Source organism: Anguilla anguilla, chromosome 14 (genome assembly GCF_013347855.1).
Source record: "Anguilla anguilla isolate fAngAng1 chromosome 14, fAngAng1.pri, whole genome shotgun sequence".
Taxonomy (NCBI): Eukaryota; Metazoa; Chordata; class Actinopteri; order Anguilliformes; family Anguillidae; genus Anguilla; species Anguilla anguilla.
The window spans coordinates 35,148,805-35,170,013 of record NC_049214.1 but is presented as its reverse complement, the minus strand read 5'-3'; the positions used below and the strand labels follow the sequence as shown (position 1 = coordinate 35,170,013).

Sequence of the window (21,209 nt, the reverse complement as noted above, 5' to 3'; positions counted from 1 at the left end):
CAGAAGTAAACATTTGAAAATACTGGGTAAGGAATGTGCCAGAAATCTCAGATTTGTCACACTGTGCATCATAAAACACCTCCCTCCCCTGCAACCTCAGAAAAGTTAAGACTGAGGTCTTGCCAGTAGAACAAGGGGCCATTGTTGTAATTTAGGGTGGGATAATGGCCCATTCTCTTCATTATATGTTCCTGTCTTCTTATATGTATAATCATTAACATGGGACCCCTTTGGCTCTAACCACATGGAGGCAGATAATGGTAGTTGCGTGCTAAGACTAGGCCTAGATGGTGTCTAGATGTCTGTCAGCTTCACTAATTCGCCTCGGGTCCAGGAAGCCAACTTCCTTTGATCCTGGTTAGAATGTCTGGCTATATTGAAGCTGTGGTTTACGGTTTACATGATGATAAACTCACATTTATGACAGTTGGTGCATTGTAACGGTAACACAGAGGGGTGAATCTGCTGATCTTTCAAAGTGCAAAGTGAATATTGTACACGCATTTATGAGTGTAGCTGTTAGTTTATGCAAGTTTAACTCATTCATTACTTTATTTCTGCTCATTCCTGTCTCTCATTTCACACAAGGGGGACAACCTCTTCATTTTAGCCTCTATTGGGTTTTCATTGTTTTTACTGCAATGTTTTTGGGTCAATTGGTATCAAGCACAGTTTTAAGTACTTAATATTTACTTAACACATTTAATGTTGCAATTTCATATAAAGAGGTGGCTTTACATTTACAAACAGTGCCTTTACTGCCTACTCCTTTTGGATACTAGAAGACTTATCCTAGTTTTGTGTAGTCTGCCAGTTTACCAAGTCGCTTGGTAATGTACCAAGCTATGGTGACATCCACCTAATTCCACAGAAGCTCTTCTGCTTACTATCAATGGCAAGGAATGAATGATCTTGTCTGCATTGTCAACACAAGACAAATGGTTGTAATCAACAATCAACCCGAGGCGGAGAACCTGAAGAATGATATCTTATCTTTCCTATTTTAACATGGAGACAGGACTGTGATTGGTGGAGAAGATTGTGACCATGGGCATGTCCTTCAACCTCACCTCAAAATATCCTGTTAGACGAAACTAATCTTCCTTTGTTTCGGCATGGCATATAGTTTCTTCTTGACTTCAATGCTGCAGTTAACATACTGTACCAAGCAGACCTGGGTCAAATATGTATCTTAATTAAGAATTTTAACTCTTTAGATGCTATAAAAATGAAAAAGAAAACACTAATTTCAATAAAGCATGCTGATGATGAAGCATACAATCATGCAAAATAATTTTTCTACAAACATTTGTGAAAACAGATGTTTCTTTGCAAAAAAGGTCTGCAAGGGTTTTAGTGTCATCAAAAGGGTTACAGTATGTAAAATAAAATTTGGTTTGTTCACCCAATTTACTTTTCTTATAGTCATCACAGAACTGCTTTTAAAAATCATCAATTCCTTCAACACTGTTACAATAGTGAAAGTACTGGGCTTGTTTCTATTTCAAACATTTTGCATTTCATGCAGCCTAAACAAAATGTGACTTAAGCACAATATTGCTTCAGTGTCAGTGAGCGGCATTCACTGGAAGTAAATACACCCCATTTATAGAATGTCTATCTGAAGATGAATGGGAATTTTATAGCAGTGATCATGGAGAAAAAATTATGAATCAAGTGACACTTACTCAATCACACACTTTTCCCCTCTCTGACTTGAACATGAGCTCACCAATCACGTGCGCTTTATGGGTTGATTAGGGACAGCATGTCCAATATCTGAGAGCCTTTCCGTAATGATGCAAAGTTAATATGGAACACTAACAGAAATAAAACAGGGACTATTTACCGTGTGTGCAGTAAATGGGTCTGTTATCAACACCAGTCCCCGATTAAAGGCTATTTAGAGAAATCAATGTCTGTGAATCCAGTGGTTTGAAATGACTGTTGTCATTTCAAATCATTCGTGAATAACCACTTCACGAACAACACTCATAGACACTTAAAGCAAAAAACATGGTCAGCGAATAAGTAATCTTCTTCCTTTGCATTACACTAAACTTTCCTGCATCTATACACAGAATTTAATTGGATACTTTCACTTATGCTTTTCTTTATGGATCTGAGAAGGTTAAACCCTCTCCACAGCAACTGACGTATCGTCTGTAAAAACAGTGTTGTAGCAAGGCCAAAATTCCCTGCTTCTCTCTCTAATGGCTGGGCTTTCACTGTAGTGCATAAAGGTAAATGGCTATTATGGTTAGCAAGGTAATGTTTGGTTTTATGATAATAACTGGTTACATCTGGCAGAAATGGGTCATTCCCACACCTTGGTTATCTTCTTTGTTTGTGAACATGTGTGTTTTAGACCTTATGTGCTATGCTGAGCTGGCCATTTACCCAGGTAACTGTGCTAAATAGGTAAATACTGCTGTCACAGTTATTGGAATGTACAGTTAGTTGATAAAATAAAGGAAACACCAACATAAAGGCATTGGACCACCATGAGCTGCCAGAGCAGCTTCACTGTGCCTTGGTTCTATAAATGTCCAGTTCTCTGGGAGCCCGGATCTGTGCTGGAAGGATATGAACCTATTCTTTCACAAGAAATTCCATGTTTTCTTGGTGGTGGAGGAAAATGCTTCCTCAAGCACCACTCCAGAATCGTCCATTTGTGTTCAACTGGGTTGAGATGGACTGAGACGAGCATGGCTTATGGTTTACAGAGTTTTCACCGTAGTATGAAGCTGATCACTCTAAATGCCTTTGTATTCATTTGCATCTAACTTTACAATCTGACCATATTTTCCCACTGCTCTGTAGACAACAGACAACAGCATGGCTGTGTTCTCAGTGTTCTCAGTTCCACCTTCCTCACAAATGTGCATTTTATGTGTTTTTATTTTTATATGCGCTGTGGACAGCACATTGTAAGCTTTCAGAAAGCTGCTATATTTTTATTATTATTATTATTATTATTATTATTATTATTATTAATAATAATAATAATAATAATAATAATAATAATAATAATAATAATAATAATCTCTCTGTGAATTTTTGATGGACTTTTCCAAATAAGACTGCCTGCTCATGCACAGATTGATAACTGCGGTCAGCTGATCCAGATCTGCTCATCTGTTTTGCCTTGCTCCTCAAACTAATGCAGACATCGCGATTGAGGAGTACACACTTTCAACCGCATCTGACTCCAGCTGATGATGTCTTTCCCTCAGAATTCCATGCCAACATCACCTCAGCCTTTGTTCCTAGTGCATCAGCAAACTGAACAGTCTTTATCATTTAAGCTCCTGCCAAACATGCCCCAACAATCACCCCTCCTTCAATGTCACTGAGATGATCGCTTTTTCCAGCCATCGTAGGTAAAAATAACATGCAGCCGTGGCATATTTAATTTATGTGTCTATTTTATATTCATTGATACATCCCTTGCCTTTACATACATATCTTAAAGAAGGGCAAATTTAAGCAGCTGCTAATCCTGTTCAGTTAACGCGCTCCATCCATCCATACATCCATTATCTATACCTGCTTTTCCTGAGCAGGGTTGCGGGGGGTGCTGGAGCCTATCCCAGCGTGCATTGAGCAAGAGGCAGAAATACACCCTGGACACAGGCTGCCAATCTATCGCAGGGCTAGCTAACTCCAATCTGAGCTAACTGAAGGATGGTGCATCATGACAAGTTCAGTGTTCCACCAAGCTGATGATAAATAAAAATCATTGTTTCAGGTCATTCAGTGGGAAATAAAATGGGCATCATTGACATATCCTGTGTCTTAACAAATATCTGTCTCACCAATGAATTCTCAGTAATATGTAGTGTAAGCAGATAGCAATACAATGTCATAATTATAATTTAGTAAACATAGTTGAGACATACATATCATCATTTTTAGTTGCTTGCCTATTATTGTATGTTGAAGCCTTTGTGCGTCTTTACAAAGCACCACAGAACTACTACTTTGAACAGAGCTGACAATCTGGGAGTTTTGTGTTTGGGAGTTTGCACATTGTCACGAGTCATTTCTACATTTCAGACATAGTTATTTTGCAGCATACTCTTTCTTAATTGCTATGGTAAAGGCATTTTCATACTATGTTAAAGCAACACTTGTGCTATGGTAAGTCCTCATTGTCCTGATTTTATGACACGAATGTATGCGAATGATACAGTTACACTTATGTACATGCTAAAACAAGACAATAGGTGGCATATAAGTTAGCTGCAGCCCTATCTAATATCTGACTGGCTCGAAGATTCTTGTCTTACTCTGAACACTAGCAAGACTGCAGGTATGTGCTTCTCAATTTACAGGAAGGAGATGCATCAGCCTGATGTTGCTGTTACGGGTGTAAAGCTCCACATCATTTCAGATTTTAAATATCTTGGGGTAGTCATTGATTCACATTTGACCTTGAAAAAGCAATTGAAAAAGGTCAATAATACAGCCAAATTTTATTTTATTTTAAATTTTATTTAAACTTTATGTTTATTAGGAACCAGTTGAGTATAGATACAGAAAAAATATATGTGCACACTATGATTTTGCCACATTTATCATATTGTATTTCCAGTTGGTCCCAAACACAAAAAACTATCCTTAAGCCTGTATATGGTCTGGAAAAAAAGCCAGTTACATATCACCACTGTCATATAATTTCAATGTACAATTTTTTTACCTTTGATAATTGACGATTTTGTATATCTCGTAAGTGCCTGTCTAATGTATGAAATTATTAATAACCTTGCTCCTTCACCATTTAAGGACTTTGTTCCACTGTATACAGACAATACCAGGCTAACAAAACCTCCACCAAAGGCAATTGTGTGGTGCAATACAGGTCCACTGAATTTGGCCGATCTGCTTTTTCCATCAGAGCCTCAGATATCTGGAATCCCAATACCCAGTAGTATCAGACAAAGTTTAACTTTTGGTAGTTTTAAATTACAATTAAAATCTTGGCTGAAATTTATTCAATCTTGTAATCATTAACCATCCAGAACTATTCAGTACTTTCTGGCTGTAAGTATTTCTTTTGTTACATGTTCCTGTATGTTGATGTGTTTTTTATGTAATGTCATATCTTTTATTTGTCACATCATATGCAATGTTTTTTTCCTTTTTGTTTACTTTTCTGTTAAAGTGCATTGATGCACACGCTCATTTTTATTCATTTTGCAAATTGGTGCTTGTACATATTTTTTATAAATGCCCGCTTTTTACCTGCCAAAGGACTACAGATGAAATTCAGCTATCAAGCTAATTCTGGGGCAGTTACTAACTGTCCATTGTTCCTTTCAAATAAACACATAAATCAAATCAAATAAATCTGTGTGATACCAACACACCAGCCAACATGCCAGCCATGTACAACATGTTCTGTGCAATGTGAGTGAATATTTAAACTTCATGACTGTTTTGTTCAATGTTTAATGTTTATTATCTTTGTTCCCCTTTCTTTATTTTATGACTACTTTTATGGTGTAAATCACTTTGTGAGAGAAGCACTCTACAAATAAACCTGCAATATATATATATATATATATATATATACTGTATATACATGCATGCATGCATGATCGTAAAAAGTATGTGGTCAGCCAAACATCAAACTCATGTGCTTGTTGAACATCTTGCTCTAAAACAACAACCCCCCCCCCCCCATCCCCCCGTTTCCCCACCTACATTCAACCACAAGAACTTTAGTGAGGTCAGGTACTGATTTAGGGTGATAAGGCCTGGGTCCAATAATTTCAGCGACAGGGAATATTACAACATATTCCAGCTTCATAAAAGTCTATCAATAGCTTGATTCATGATGGAACCAAAAAAAGTGTTTTTGATACACATTTTTAAAACTGTAAATTTAACTGCTTCCAATATCACCCCCCCCCCCCCCCCCCCTTATTTATTTCATGTAAGACAGTCTAATCTTGTTAGAAATTAAATGGTCTGTTGCCAACGAGATACATGCCTTCTTTTGCTGCAGAACATTAAACAAAACTTAGTTCACGGGTCGCAACATTGTTCTCAAGTCATTTTGCAGAACTTACAACAGTAGGCTACTTGTAAGTTTTGATGTACAGTCATTTACAGTAATGGTAGTAAAAATCCAGAATAAGTTATCTGATTTGAATAAGTTATGAATGCAGGCCTAGTTGAAATGGCTTGTTTGGACTAAAATGTCATAGTGCCAGGCTAAATATTTTCTGAGTAGAAAAGCAAAATTCAAAAACTGTTGCATTTATACCGACTCTCCCCTATATCTGCAATAAGTATACAGTAAAATAGTTTTAAACTTAGAATGAATTAAAGATCATTTGGCCATACACGTGTTTCTCCTGTCTATGTCTAGTTCCTCATTTATTGATTAGAGGAAATAAACAATTATTGAAATAAATACATTTTTTAAAATTTATTGATGTGCAGAAAATTGTCTTTTTGATGGCATCTTTGAGAGAGGGACCGGCAAAGATGTGCACAGACAAGAAACACCAACAGCAAGCAAGCAAGAGCAAAGTGAAACCTGACACCATGATATTTTGAATAAAAATGAGCCGCTTGATTTTGTATTCAACAGTTTTTACAGGCAGAGGTCAAAGAAACATGTGTATGAACATGTGCAGTGGTTTTAAAATGGTAATAAATCACTTATCATGTCTTTTTGTTTACTTTAAGATAAGGGGCACAACTGCTCCCACCTATGGGCACAAGTGACCCTAAGGAGCAGTTGTTCCTTTGAACACATTCTGTTTAAAGTCAAAATGTGCCCTTCACATTAATGATTGGATTAAATAATCACCAAAGGTTAACAGACAGTATCAAGTTGTTAATTTGAAAATGCTGTCATTCTTGAGCAAGCAATTCTTAGAAATCACATAAAAGATGAGGAACAACCAGCCTGGGTGTCTGCTACAATCGCAAATATTCTACTAAAGGCCACTGGGTGTTAAGATGTTAAAAATTCAGATTAATGTTATTGACCAGTCACATGTCTTGGGTAAAGAAAATTCATTTAATGCCAAATATCTCTGCAGCTGCAGCAGAACATCAATAATAAGGACATAAAAATGGATTGCTGTTTTTAACCGAACATTCTGCTTACAATGAAATCACAATGGGCATTCTACGCACAGACAAAAAAACAAATTGGCAAATTGGATGGCTTTAGCAGGTCATTTAACAAGTAAATTAAATTGCACTGATAGTTCAACAATGTTACTTTTACACTTTTGAAGTCAGAAAGTTACGCTGGTTTGAGCATTGGTATCTGCACTTAACGCTGCATTGAAATCAATGGGGTATAAAAATGTAATCGCATTAAAGGCATTATCACATATTTTATTACAAGATAAACTCACTTCGTAATGTTTTAGATGTTAATTGGTTATTATTAATTCCTACTTTCATATAGGCTATTTAAAAACCTAGTTTGAACAATTCGAATTTTACATGTAGATTTCCAAATAGATCTTGTCTTCAGCGTGGTGTCTACATTTTTGTTCAAAATGGACGTTTTTTTTTTAATTACGGTGAAAAGGAGACATGTATATCCCTCCAAGGAGAGTGATTATAGGAAAGCGCCTATTTTTTAAACCGTATTAAAGTATTAAAGCCAACAATCATATATATATATAACAACAAAAAGAGCATTTACAAAATAGGAACGATCCCCAATTTTAAAAATATTTTGTTTTGTTTTGTTTTGTAAAATTCACTTATTCTCCTCTTCTCATCGCCTCCTTTGCTCCTGCTTCTGCCTCTCTTTGGTCTCCTTCTGCTGTAGGAGGTCTGCATATTCTTTGCTGGTGATCAGCCTTGCGGACAGAGGAAATCGGCGCCTGGTTTTCTGATCACTGAGATCAAGATGATTGCCAGGCCTTCAGGGATGACTACACTGGGAACCAAGGGATTGAGGGGGACAGAGCATGAGCACGTGGAGCATGGTGCTTCTGGGATAGGTCTGGGACAGGCCATTTATGGAGCGGAATGGTTGTGGAGTGGGAGAACTAGTTGTCACCAGGACAAACTTCACCATCCACATGCCATTGATGGCACTGCAGTTCAATGAGAATATCTCAGAATTCCCAGTCCCCTCTGTTGCTTGCCTGTGCCCAGAGCAGAGGACAACTGCCACTTCCCTACTAACGTGTCCCGCTACACCAGCCCCACACCAGGTTTGTGAATGCTCTCTTTAGAAGGTCAAGCACATTGATGTCTGAGCGTCACTGAACTGGGATGCGAAGGATCTCCTTCCTGCTGGCACGGTTGAACTCTACAACTTCCCAGGAGACGTACGTCTCATGCTGACCCATAAAAATGTCAGAAAGAGGTCATCGTCCATATATAACCCGGCAGACATTGCATACGCAGGGTTGGTTGGTTACCAAGGCATGGACAGGCATCAGAGATGCAGTGGTGGTCATTTGTGAAAGCATCGTGAAAACCTGATTTTCGTGAGTTTTTCACATTTGTTCACAATGTTCAGTTGACAATTTTCATTATACTACTGTACGCTTGAAAAATCCTGAAAATGTATCTTCCCAGTTTTTCCTATGCAGAAGAATCAGTGGGGTGACAGTGTAGCAAAATGCTTTGGGAAACTAGGCGTGCAACTCAGATAAGGTGAGTTTGATTTCCATGAGAAAATCAATTGATTTCCTCTAGTAAGTCAGAAACTTAACCCTAAATGCTTCAGTAAATATCAAGCTGTAAACACTGTAAGCTGTGAAGAAGAGCATGTGCTAAAATGACTAAAATGTAAAATGGCCTCACTGCAGTCTGCAGAGGAGATTTAACTTGTCGGTGGCCAATCCGGAGCTGAGCTGGTCAGGCCACTTGCTCTAATAAGCCGGGCGCTTGCGTAAGAGAGCTCGGGGGTGAAGCTCGTGTAGGCTGTGGGGCGGCGATCGTCACCTGGGAGACTGGCGCCATATGGAACACAGACAGCAGATGGGTCACCGCAGATGAAGGACACAGCATTGCCAACTCAGAGATTTACGCAGAGACCTGGAGGGAGGGAACAGCTGTTTCTGTAGAACGGTAAAACACACACATGTAAATACCGTGAAATAAAAGCTGATTGCCTCTCATTTTGGCTCACATTCATTACATCTAAAGGCCTTACAGTAAGTAAACAGAAAAAATAACTCATTTCACTCCACCATTACCATACATTTGGAGGACGCTGTAGATGATTTCTCATACATTTGAAAGGTAAAATCAAATTGAAAAATTACTCAATATTTTTCCTTTTTTGCATACAAGAGTAGTCACATATTTTAATATTTTTTCAGTGAATATATTTTCCAGTAATGTCTTCAAAAATATTAAAATATTACATCATATATTGACAAGTTGTGAATGATTTGTCATACATCTGAAAAATCAAGAATTCATGTACACAATCAAGTTAGCAATGTGTGCATGTGTGTACGTGATGAAATTAGCAGTGTTTGTATGCATGTTGGCGCAAGAAGTGTGTGTGCATACATTTGAGTTCGCAATGTGTGTGTGCATTATGAAGTTATCTGTGTGTGTGTGTGTGTGTGTGTGCATGATGGAGTATTCACAATGTTTGTGTTTCTGGTGATAATGGTGGTTCTCCTCTAGTAACCCCCACACAAACGTGTCCTACAAATAATCTGCTTTCTCCTGCTCAGCAGAGAACAAAGAGGGGCTCAGGCATGTAAGATGTGACCCTGACCACTCTGCCACCCACACACACACACACACACACGTGCACGCACGCACGCGCGAACGTGCACACACACACACACACACACACGCATGCACGCATGCACGCACGCGCACGCGCGAACGTGCACACACACACACTCATAATAATGCTGTATTTTATCTCTGGGGTTAATAGTGGGGTTTATAGTGTTGATTTTTTGACCTTGTTTGCTTTGATTTAACATGTGCAAGGTATATGTTGCTGAACTGTTCGCACCCTTAAAGCGAGTGGCAGAACAGTTCTTTCCTGCTTGGAAGTATTTACAGGTGGACAATATGCGCTGAACCATTACATAGCTGTCTTTTCTGTTGTAAACTGAAGGAGATGACAGCAATGATGCTTTAGGCCGCAACGATGAACATATTTAGGCTTTTATGATCTGACATATCAAAGCAATTGCATGTGCTTGTAGAAATCTGAATATGGATGTTGGTCACTAAAAACAGTGTCACTGCTGTGTCACCATTTGTCTGGGAGAGAAAATCGAAATCTACATTCCCATTTCTTCAGCTGTGCCTTCCTCTGGTTGCCGTGGAGTTTCTGGGCCTATCACAACATTCAGACTCTTCTCTGTGTGCGCTGGTTTTCCGTACCGCATTTACTCCTAAGTGGATGATGGGACTATTTTGGAAACAATGCCTCATTATATCTGCTTTCAGTTTACCCAATCTCCCTGACCCCACTCTCCTCATAAACGGCTTAGTTTTAAATGGATGAAAAACCCAGTCAGATTAAAACAGTTCAACAGTGCGCTAGTATTCAGTGAAACCAGAAATTCAGGATGCAGATTTTTGTTTTGTATAAAATAAAAAGGATGTCTAGTTTCGGTTTCTGCTTTCTCTCATTCAACCATTCTGATATAATATAAGCAAATGAAATAAGCTAAAGGTCAGTGCACCAAAGGTAGATTCTGTTGTGAATTAAGCTGAAGAACTAAGGCCCCTAGTGATTCAGGAGGTTCTTTTTTTCATTTTTTAAAGGACAATATATCCCCTATTAAGAAACACAAAGATTGCAAAAGAATTTGTTTAAAAAAATGTTTATTGTCTCATAGATCTGGTACAACACATCTGTTCTCTTGAATGGGCAAAATGTCGGCTTACTTCCCTGGGTAGAACGGTCTGCTCTACGCATCACTACGACATTGCTACCAGCGTGTTTTGGATGCCTCTTCTCATGCCCGCATGCTAAAGGAATCCTTCTGATGCTCCCTGCACGGTCTAGCAAGCACCTGGAGGAGAGACAGTGGAGAAGTGGGTGAGTACAAAGCACTGGACAGCGGTGTGCAGACAGCAGCACATACTGACCAGAAGAGCATTTTTAGCTTTCTGCGGTGGTTTTTAGCTGTTCTGCAGAAGAGTTTGGCTGTTCTGTGAAAGTGTTTGGCTATGTCATGAGAAGGGGCGAGGTTTTGGCTGTTCTGTGAAAGAATTGGTTCTCTGAGAAGGTGAGAAGTTTTGCCTGTTCTGTGAATGTGTTTGGCTGTTCTGTGAAAAGGTTTGGCTGTTCTGTGGATGTGTTTGGCTGTTCTCTGAGAGGGTTTGGCTGTTCTGTGTATGTGTATTGGGGTTCTGTGAGAGGGTGGGAGAGTTTGGCTGTGAATGTGTTTGGCTGTTCTGTGAGAGGGTGAGAGGTTATGGTTGTTTTGTGAATGTGTTTGGCTGTTCTGTGAGAGGGTGAGAGAGTTTGGCTGTTCTGTGTATGTGTTTGGCTGTTCTGTGAGAGGGGTTTGGCTGTTCCGTTTAGCAGTTTTTTCTCATGGAGGCAGCCGACTCACCGGACTGCAGCACGGGCTCGAACTGGCCGGCCATGCAGATCTCCTCCTGCTTCTGGCGAACGATGCGCTGGATGGCGGGGGGCAGGCCGCGGGGGTTGCGGGAGAAGATCAGGGAGTAGCCGTCATCGCAGGAGCCATCCTCCTTCAGGGTGCGGCAGGCATAGGTGATGGCATAGTTGTCGTAGTCGGTGTCAATCACCCAGTAGTTGTCGCCTTGAAGGACACCAAAAATCGAATCAGTCAGAATGTAGTCTGCGGTTGGCGTGAAAATGTTCGAGGCGTGAAAATGTATGAGAGTATGTGTATGAAAGTTTATGTGTGTGTGCAGGTGTGGCTGTGGGTGCAATTGCCTGTTTGTGCATCTACTGTGTTCAAGAATAGACGCGTTCCGTCTGAAATCATCACATAATTTATGTTAATTATATGAATACTTCAGAATTATTATAGGCAATTATTTCACAGAATCCTGCCTTGCACTAGCAGGAAAGGGATTGATTTTACCTCCAATTAGTGGAATTAAAATGTGGGAAGGTCTTTCCTGTTGTCTGGATAATGGCAGGAAATGTTCCTGATAAAGACTAAAGTAGCAGTGAAACAGTTGGAGGCAGTTTACTAAACAGTATAAACAGACCGGCCATCTGTTTATACTGTTTAGTAAACTGCCTCCGACTGTCCAACTGTGAGTACTTTTAATGCTGGATCATAGAATACATTATGAAATAATTTATTTTATATTCAACAGGAAGTTTCACTTGGAATATGTACATTAGTGAATTCACAATAATACTGTACTATAGTTACTAATATTTAGATTAGCTTCAAACCATGTTGATTAGGATTTAAGACTTCACAAAGCAGTCATTCCCCAATAAACACATTTTTGCTTCTACAATTGCACCATGCAAAAACATTAGTGGCAAACACGCCCAAAATTGATGGATTATATAAGGTCACAAAAAAGGACTATTCTACAGATCTATCAAATGTCATCACAGTCTACCAGTATGTTAGATTTTCTAGGCCTATATGATTAACCAGTGGCACTTGGTGAGCTGAATGTGGACAGGGCGGAAAACTTATCTTTAAACTAGTCTCGATCACTAGTCTCAGCTTGTTCACAGTGATTTTTAATTTTACTTAATAAATACTGGTTAGCTATAACATTAGCTTGAAAAATTTGACCTTGTGTTTTATTTTGCTATGGATAGTCTGGATGCTCTGCTTCAAATGGTTTGTTGTTTGGTCAAATGAACACTGTTTGACTTGCTGAATGTTAATAACTAGCTTGCTGGGTGCATGTATAAGATACTATCAACCGTCATTATCTGTTTTTGATTAACGTAACAGCTGACTTCCCTCGTTGGTTTTACATTTGATTATGTTAACTAGTAAGAATTTCTAGAATTTCTTGGTCGTCTGCCATGCTAAGATTGCAATGGCAAAAAAATGCTTATTCTCAGGCTTTGTATTTACCCTGGTCCTGTTTTTTTTTAAGTAAATGTACAATCACAAAAGTACTACAACCTAATTTTTTAACAAAACACATGATATGACAAAGTCCATGTTGTCGCACTGGATCATACCGGTGATCATGTTAAAGCCGGTATACCGCCCAGCTCTAGCCTGGGGTATTATTGATATTATTGATTTTCTCTGCTGTTTTGAATTCATTTTAATACCTGGAGCTACGTTTTTTTTTTTTCTCTGGGGAACGAACAATGCAAGTTTGAAACACAGTTTGACAGCACACAACTTCAGGGAGCGAATGTGACGTTGGTCGGTTCTTCCAAGCGGCTTGCTTGATGCCGGGTGGGCAGAGCCCATATCACAAGGGAGAACATCCTGCTACTCTTAACGGTGCGGTGCCAGAGGTGTCGAAACTCATAACTCACCTCCACTGGACAGGTAGCTGGCCAAGCCCTGGTAGGTCATGAACATCTTGCCGGGGGTTGTTGGGTCAGGTACTGTGTACTGGGCAGCCATGTCAGCACACACAACCCAGAACCTAGACACACACACACCATGTTCATATTAGTTTCATACCCTTCTCAAACATGGCCTTTAATTTAATTTAATTTAATTTAATTTAATTTAATTTAATTTAATTTAATTTAATTTAATTTACAAAAACAAAAATTATGCACATTACTATACTATGTGTATATATATATAAATGTATGTATACATATATATGTTATATATAATACAAGAGTAGAAAAAATTACTTTTTGTACAGAATTCAAAATATCAAATCTAAATGTTTCGCAGGTGGCAACAGTTCTCTCCTCCATAATCAACCTGCATCTCATATTTTGCCCATGGGACATCTCCCGAGCGCCCCCTCGCCCCTCTCCGGCGCCCCCTCTGGCATACCCGAAAAGCGTGACGCGGCCTTTGGACGAGGCGGTCATGGTGCCGTCATCGTCGATGGTGTACTCGGCAGAGATGTTGTCCTGGAGGAAGAGGCCTTCCGGGTCTTTCTTCTGCAGGGCGTACCACTTCCCAGCATACTGCAGCACACAAAGGAACCCGTCAGCACTACAAACATCCATGGCCAAAAAACACACTGCAGTGCATTCTGCTTCTAATAGGTAAGCACATCTTTAAACTACAATCAAAATCGCGGAGGTGTCAGGTGTAGGTTGCTTTGCAAGTTGCCAAAAAAGCAACTTGTTATTCCATAAGAAGAACATATATCTAAATGCATGCATTTGAAATTGCTCTTGACATTGCTCCTTCCTGAAAGTGCAGTTTGATGCAATTTCATCCCAAATTATTACATTTTCAACACATCTATTGCATTTCTCTCCTTTAGTGCATGCTAGTAGATTTGAAGTTACTTTTAAAATGTGTGTTTTGGAATTTCCTTCTCAAACGTTTCATTTAAATGCATTGTGGGGGATATTTTCTGGGTAGTTTTAAACAGAAATAAGTGACTCTGAAAAGACATAATAACTTATAGTTGAACTTTAAGGAGCAGATTAGTAGACTCACTCTCTTGGGGTCAAAGTCCTGCTTGACATTGAAGCTGTCTACCACACAGGATGCTGACCAGCACCTTTCCACATAGGAGAGCAGTACCACCAACAGAGCAAACTTGGAGTAGTCCATTCTGCAAGAGATAGAAGAGAAGCATTTCAGTGCGTCGCAGATGCAAATATTTAACAGAATCTATTTGTGTGGGTTCACAGGCAGTTCTGTTTCATCCTACGCCACATTGGCACATCTGGTTGAAAGAAGATTAACTATGTAGCCTTGCCCACTGCATTGCCACTCCTCCAGGGTCCTAGCAGTCCATGCGCATTCATTACTTTGATGAGCGATAGGCCTTTCAGTCCACACATTGAAATATACGTCTAGATTTCCCCTGTCCTCCATTACCAAAAGTATTGTATTCATCATACAAATTTAGAAAATTCCCTTTCACGTCTTGAGTGAGCCACAACTTCCTGCCAGCTGGTCAGCCATTCAACAACATGTTTGCTATTTGTCACCCAGAAAAAAATGCATCGTAAATTCCTTACCTGTCTCTGGATTTGGGGTTCAGAGAGGCAGGGAGCAGGTAGGATTCGGCTGTGTGTTGAACTATCTTCCTCAGGCTGTCCAACAAACTGTGGTGCCTCTCCTCCCGAGATCCTCTTTTATAGTCCCGCACACAGACAGGCTTATTGATTATGTTCACTTCTTGTAACTAAGTTAAGGTGCTTAAATCCGGCGCTAATCCTGCTGCAGAAATCCTGGCCATAATCTGACCCGTGGACTGAACTCTCTCCCTAACGATTGCCGTAAAAACACTTAGAGGTTTACGTAACCCCAAACAAGCCCTTTGCGGACGGGAAATGCACGATGGCCGCAAAAAAAGGACACGCAGGGCAGAGGGATTACAGGACGGGATGAATGGCGCCTCTAATCGGCGCAGCTGCACGTGGGGACCGCTCAGATTGTGCAAGGAGTACGGATATGTTTCGTTAAAAGGAATTCATGTGTGGAAATATGAATGCAGGGACCCTCAACCTGTTAAGCTGGAGCCTCTGGTGTGTCCTGAGAGAGGCTAAGAGTATACAAATGATGCATAGTAAAATGGTTTTATTGACATTCGCACAAGACTTGTTTAAACACTGCCTCTGTTATGCACTGCAGTAGTTATTGTGGATATATCAAGCTCATTCAAGTATATATCATGTGTTAATAAGGGTTGAGCCACATAAGTTATGCTTTAGCTCATTAAGCTTCCAAAGCCTTTGTAAACATAAATGTTAGCAGGTTATGATTTCAATGGAGAATATCATATTAGGAGTCTCGTTAAGGCATGTAGCCATGTGCAAATGTGCCACAGAGATCAGAAAAGATCCATCTTAACAGTTCTTTCAAATGCATTTATGCATATTTGGTAAAGCAGTGGTAATCTAATGCAGTTGTGCTTTAGAAAAGTTTTTGTTTGACTTGAATTTCTGGTAAAAAAATAACTTTTTATTATTTTTTAATAAAAAGACCCTTACAGTATAACATAATAATTTGGCCCATCTAGAACATAAGAACATTAAAACACATAATAAGGAGAACAAGCTATGCAGCCCATTTAGAATATAAGAACACAACAGAGTAGAATTCAGGTTCAGGTCATCTTTAACATAACACAATTAGGAGAAGGCCATTCAGCCCACTTAGAACATAAGAACACACAATGAGGAGGACTAGGACCAAAGAATATTGATTAATGGCAAAGTAAAAATTTGTGTGTGTTATGAGTCACATCACATATTGGTTAGGCCTTGGTGAGCCCTAGAAAAGGGTTAGTTATGTCCTAATATGTGAACCCACAGAATTGAAAGATGGTGTATACATAATATGGGAGCAGCTTATGGAGGTGTTTATGGTAAGACATTATGTAACACAGCATCCTTTCTGTAGCTGTGTATCCTCTGTCCCTTTAGCTGCTGAACCGTGCACTCCATAACTCCATAAACACTCTATTCCAGGCCGTGCAGAGACCTTGTGAGGGGCAGGTGCTCAACACTGCCATTGTACAGGATATATTTTACCCAAACGAATGAATGAAAATGAATGATAGCAAGAATACTAATAAAAATATAATTTGTAATTTTTTATTTTTTAATCAAATCAAAGGGGCGCATTGGGCACTTGGGGCCAAGGGGGCAGGTGCTTGGTCACCCAGAGCCACCCCCTCTGCACGTGCCTGCTCTATTCTCACTGCTACTTAGAGACAAACGTATATCCCCAAGGTCTTAAAGCTGCTGTGTCACTATGTCCTCTTACGTTTGCGGGCTTTGGCGAGACCTGTTTAACGATTTCAAATTCATATAATCACAATGTTTAGGACTACAATATTACACAAAAAATAAGTTATTAGCCAAGGCTCTATATATAATGATGTATGATGTTGTACAGAGCTAATGCATATACAGTAATCTGATTTGGCAGTTAGATTTACTACTACTTAGCAGCATAATAAATTGACCAGTAATTTTTTTCTATCACGTTTCAAACACATCTTAAGTGAGAAACACTATATCAGTACTGCAAAGGCTAAACGAAGTTCATAAAACACACACATTCCTTTGCCACCATTTGATAGGAAAATAGCAATGCTGTGCACTTTCATCATCTTATTTGTTCCTGTTTGTGTTTATACACTGTTCACGGCACATTTCACTGGTAGTATTTGTATATATCCACATCTTACCAAAGAAACCTAGAATAAGCTGACAATCTGATCAGTTGGCTGGACGTATGTAACACGGATGATCCCAAAACAAGACAAGTTGCATAAGGGGATACACTGCACTGGCCTGACAGATCTTATATCACACAAAGGCACGATGCCATTTCAAATGCCATTTCTTTTCAGTTTTATTAACAGACAACTGGTGAACTAAGCCTGTTTTCTTAAGGGATTTCATGAAATATTTTTTAATAAATCTCTCTAAGGATGGCTTCTTAGAAGGCACCCCCACAACAAATTTCCAATTGTATATAAAAATGGAGCATTCAAAAATTGTAAATGTATTTTATAGTAACGATATTGAGTCAGACAAACCCTGTGTACAAATGTAATATGTACAGTAGTAACTAGTGAGGGAAATAAAATGCAACATTAAAAGCATGAAATGTATTAACCTAAGAAACAGTTGTGCCATGACTTAAATACATTATAAACACAGGGAAAACACAAGGCCTCAGGTAAGGGACTCACCTTCCTGAGAAAATTGCCCAAGTACATGTCATTATTACCCCAAGCCTGAAAAACTCCTTCCAAATGGCCTGTGTGCTTTTTACAGTTGTGTTCTGTGAGTGAAACTATTTTTGTTTTGTCTACAGTTGTATTTATCATCTGTTTTTTTTTTGAGCACAGGGATTGCTGCCCGCTTGCCGAAAGCAAGTCCAGCGGCTAAACTGTTCAGGTGGACTGGTAGCATCGTGACATCTGAATAGAGCCCTGCGGTCACCGAGGCAGTCGGTGCGTATTCGGGAGATGTTACCCTGCCTGTGATGACAGCAGAATACAGGACTGGGCCTGGATTCAAAGCTAGCTTGGGGCACCACTCTGCTGGGCGTGTCCTCTCTGCTGAGGTCTAATGTGTGCTGAGCCACTTCCTCTTGCCAAAACATAACGCCACAGGCCGAGGTGATTCTGTGGAAATACTGCCACCCATTTCTCGGTAGCCTACTATAGTGTTGCTTTTTCAACTACTGATTCACCTGCTGTGGTTACTTTATAATTTGTGTGACTTTGTTTATCAGTGTTGTAAATGAGAATGTGTTCTCAATCACTTTTACCTGGTTAAATAAAGGTTAAATAAATAAAATAAATATTGAACTGTTATTTTGTTAGTGGACTGTTGTTCACTGTAACTTAAATGCAATTTCACTTAATGAATTGAGTAGTCTGAACTTGGAATAACTTGTTAAAATCATTAAAACGAGTAAATTGTTTAATTTGAAAGTTCAAGACCGATGAATACTTGAACAGGTTAAATTGCCCTAGTCAAATGGTTCAAAGCAATGTGTTTCCATTTGACTAAGCTGATATTTCCTGAGAATATTTTGCAATAATTCTGACCAAACCTGGGTCAAATATATGGTACAGTTGTATTTGAAAATTAAATGTTTGATGTATTTGAATTACATTCAAAAATGCTGACACAAACAAATGCTTTATAGGTGAAGTCCATTCCTAGTACAATAATGCTATTAACACATAATACACAAATGTAAACAAATATACTGAGATAATCCTTCATAAAGCCATGTCTTTTCTGTAGCATATGTTTCAGAGTCAAGTTTGTCCAGTACTTAACTAAAACTGCCGGTTTAGAGATGACCAGAGCTTTAACTGGCTATACATGATCCTCAGACGACTCTGTCTGCACTATTCTCAGACACTTCCCCATTTTGTCGCCAGCTATTTCCAGCAGAGCTCCTTGGGGGATTTGTAGTTTTTTTTAAAAGCTTTTGACACTACCATAACAACAGCTTATCTTTGTGTTGGTAAACCCAGGCTGCACTGAGATTGGGTGCTTGTGGTACAGCGCAGTGCTGCAAAAGATTGTATTTGCATACCACTCAAGTTAACTCAAGTTTTGACATTTTTATGCCTGATTGAACAACCTTTCAAACACCCAAGCAATGTTCCTAAGATTTATCCAAAATGTTGCCCCAAAAGGAAATATTTATTTTAAAAAAAAAAAAAACTTATACTTCCACTTATAATTACATCCATACAAACAAAAATTGCGCCCGAAAATCATTATTACTCCATACAGAAGAAAGTAATCACACTGTGCATAGCTAAAATTTGAAAATTGCGGGGCACGCTAAGCTATGGGGACAGAATAAGGAATTCACACCAAAAAGGATTGTGAATAAAATATCTATATTTAAACACATGCATTCTGTTTATATAAGAAATAAAGGCATGTGCTAGGAACATACAACATGACAATTAAAGAGATGTTATGTTTATGGAATATAAAATATATTTAATTTATACTGGTGCCTTTTCGTGATAAAAATAGTTTGGAAAACAGGGTGTATGCATGCAAAAATGTGGATTTACTATATTGCATCATATATTGCATTTTAGTTAATCCTGAAGTTTATCATATTGTGATCTGTACGTGATGTGCACAACTATATGACATAAGCTTTCAACTACATACTAATTAACTTGCCAAAATGTAAATAAAAACACCAACCATCTGCTATTTGTAAGTGAAGGACAAGTTTCCAGTGGACTGTGGCAGCTCCACACCTCTGAAACAAGCATAATCTATTTCATCCAGTACAGACAATGTGTCTTTAATACTATAGATAAATACTTAAATCGACATCTATTCACCGTTCATAGATGAAAATAAATGGAAAGATAACTTCTATTTCTTTTTACCTTACAGCAGTGGAGGGATCAGTAAAATACAATAACATGGAATAAGGGTGAAGTTTCACTATAACCCACCTGTCCCACTTGGCATCACCACTCCCCACCTCACTCCACCTCACCCCACCCGGCCCCACCCACCTCACCCCACCTTTTCCCTTCTACCCAAATCCTGCCTTCTGTCCACTTCAACCACCTGTCCCCCAGACTAAGCCTCCTCTGTGTATTAACACGTAAACCCGCATTTTCCGGAATTGTTCTTGTTAATCCACAGCATGCCCTTCCTGGACGCATCCCAAACAGTCAAACTCTCGCATGCATCCACAACAACCCTTTCCTCTCAAGTGCTGTGGGCTCAAGTATAAGCACTGCACATGTACAAATCCCCCCTAGTAACTGCAAAGCATTGTGGGCCTGGAATGTATTAACACGGTTAATTAGTATCACATTTTCTTTTGCCTCAGCACATGATTAATCCTGCTTCCTGCAGGATTGAGTGAGACTATTCATAAAATGACTGAAAAATGTCTGTACTTAGTTTTGGGCAAATAATGAAAATATTAGCTTTGACCCCAGCAGAAGTGTTTCTGATGTTCTCACCCTTCTGATAAAAATCTCCTAAAAAAAAGGAAGATGCATTCCTGGATTTACTGCATTACAGCTGTTATATTGCAATTTCTGCAGCACTGTCATAACTTGCATGTTGTGTACTGAGTCATATACATATTTTTTTTACAATATACTGTACATTTAACACATTAGATCAACAGCACTTTTCCAATCTCATCTACTGATGAGTTGCAGGACCAGCATGATTCATTCCCATCTTAAAACAATCCTTACAATGCTTTATCTTAAAAAAAAGGAGATGAAATGTGAAGCAAGACTAAAATCCATGGGCAGATGTACTATTATATCTAGTGGTCTAAAAGATGTCTGTGATCCATTCTACAGGTACTCTTAGTTTAGTCTCTGCTCTGATCCTCAGCTGAAGAATGTAGAGAGCACCATCTGCTGTTCTTCAAAGAGCATCACCTCCACAGACAAGCTAACAAGCTTGACCATGTTAGCCACCAATGTAGTCTTTATCTGGGTGCTGATTGGCAAATGTTACTGGAGTACTGCATGCATAATTAGATTCCAGCTTAAAATAACTTTAACTGTGCTGCATTCAAAAAATGACAATTCAATTTTTTTATGGGTAATACAAATTCACATATATTTAAAGGTCCAGGAAACTGAAATTTGTTAATTATTTGCAAATTTGTTTA

General features: G+C 39.0%; 1 protein-coding gene across 2 annotated transcripts in view; it reads right to left on the bottom strand.

Annotated features, from left to right (window-relative positions):
* Nucleotides 1–10,786: 10,786 nt before the first annotated feature.
* rbp4l (retinol binding protein 4, like) overlaps nucleotides 10,787–21,209 on the bottom strand; it is a 25,906-nt gene continuing 15,483 nt past the window's right edge. Inside the window, exons 1-6 of one of the 2 annotated variants that reach the window (XM_035392461.1) lie at nucleotides 15,065–15,331; nucleotides 14,535–14,652; nucleotides 13,914–14,050; nucleotides 13,433–13,545; nucleotides 11,541–11,753; nucleotides 10,787–10,994 (exon numbers count right to left, since the gene is read on the bottom strand). In XM_035392461.1, coding sequence (XP_035248352.1) covers nucleotides 10,984–10,994; nucleotides 11,541–11,753; nucleotides 13,433–13,545; nucleotides 13,914–14,050; nucleotides 14,535–14,651 — 591 coding nt within the window. In that variant the 5' untranslated portion in view covers nucleotide 14,652; nucleotides 15,065–15,331 and the 3' untranslated portion in view covers nucleotides 10,787–10,983. Of the gene's footprint in view, nucleotides 10,995–11,540; nucleotides 11,754–13,432; nucleotides 13,546–13,913; nucleotides 14,051–14,534; nucleotides 14,653–15,064; nucleotides 15,332–21,209 lie in introns of those variants that run through there. The other variant, XM_035392462.1, reaches the window with a different exon arrangement.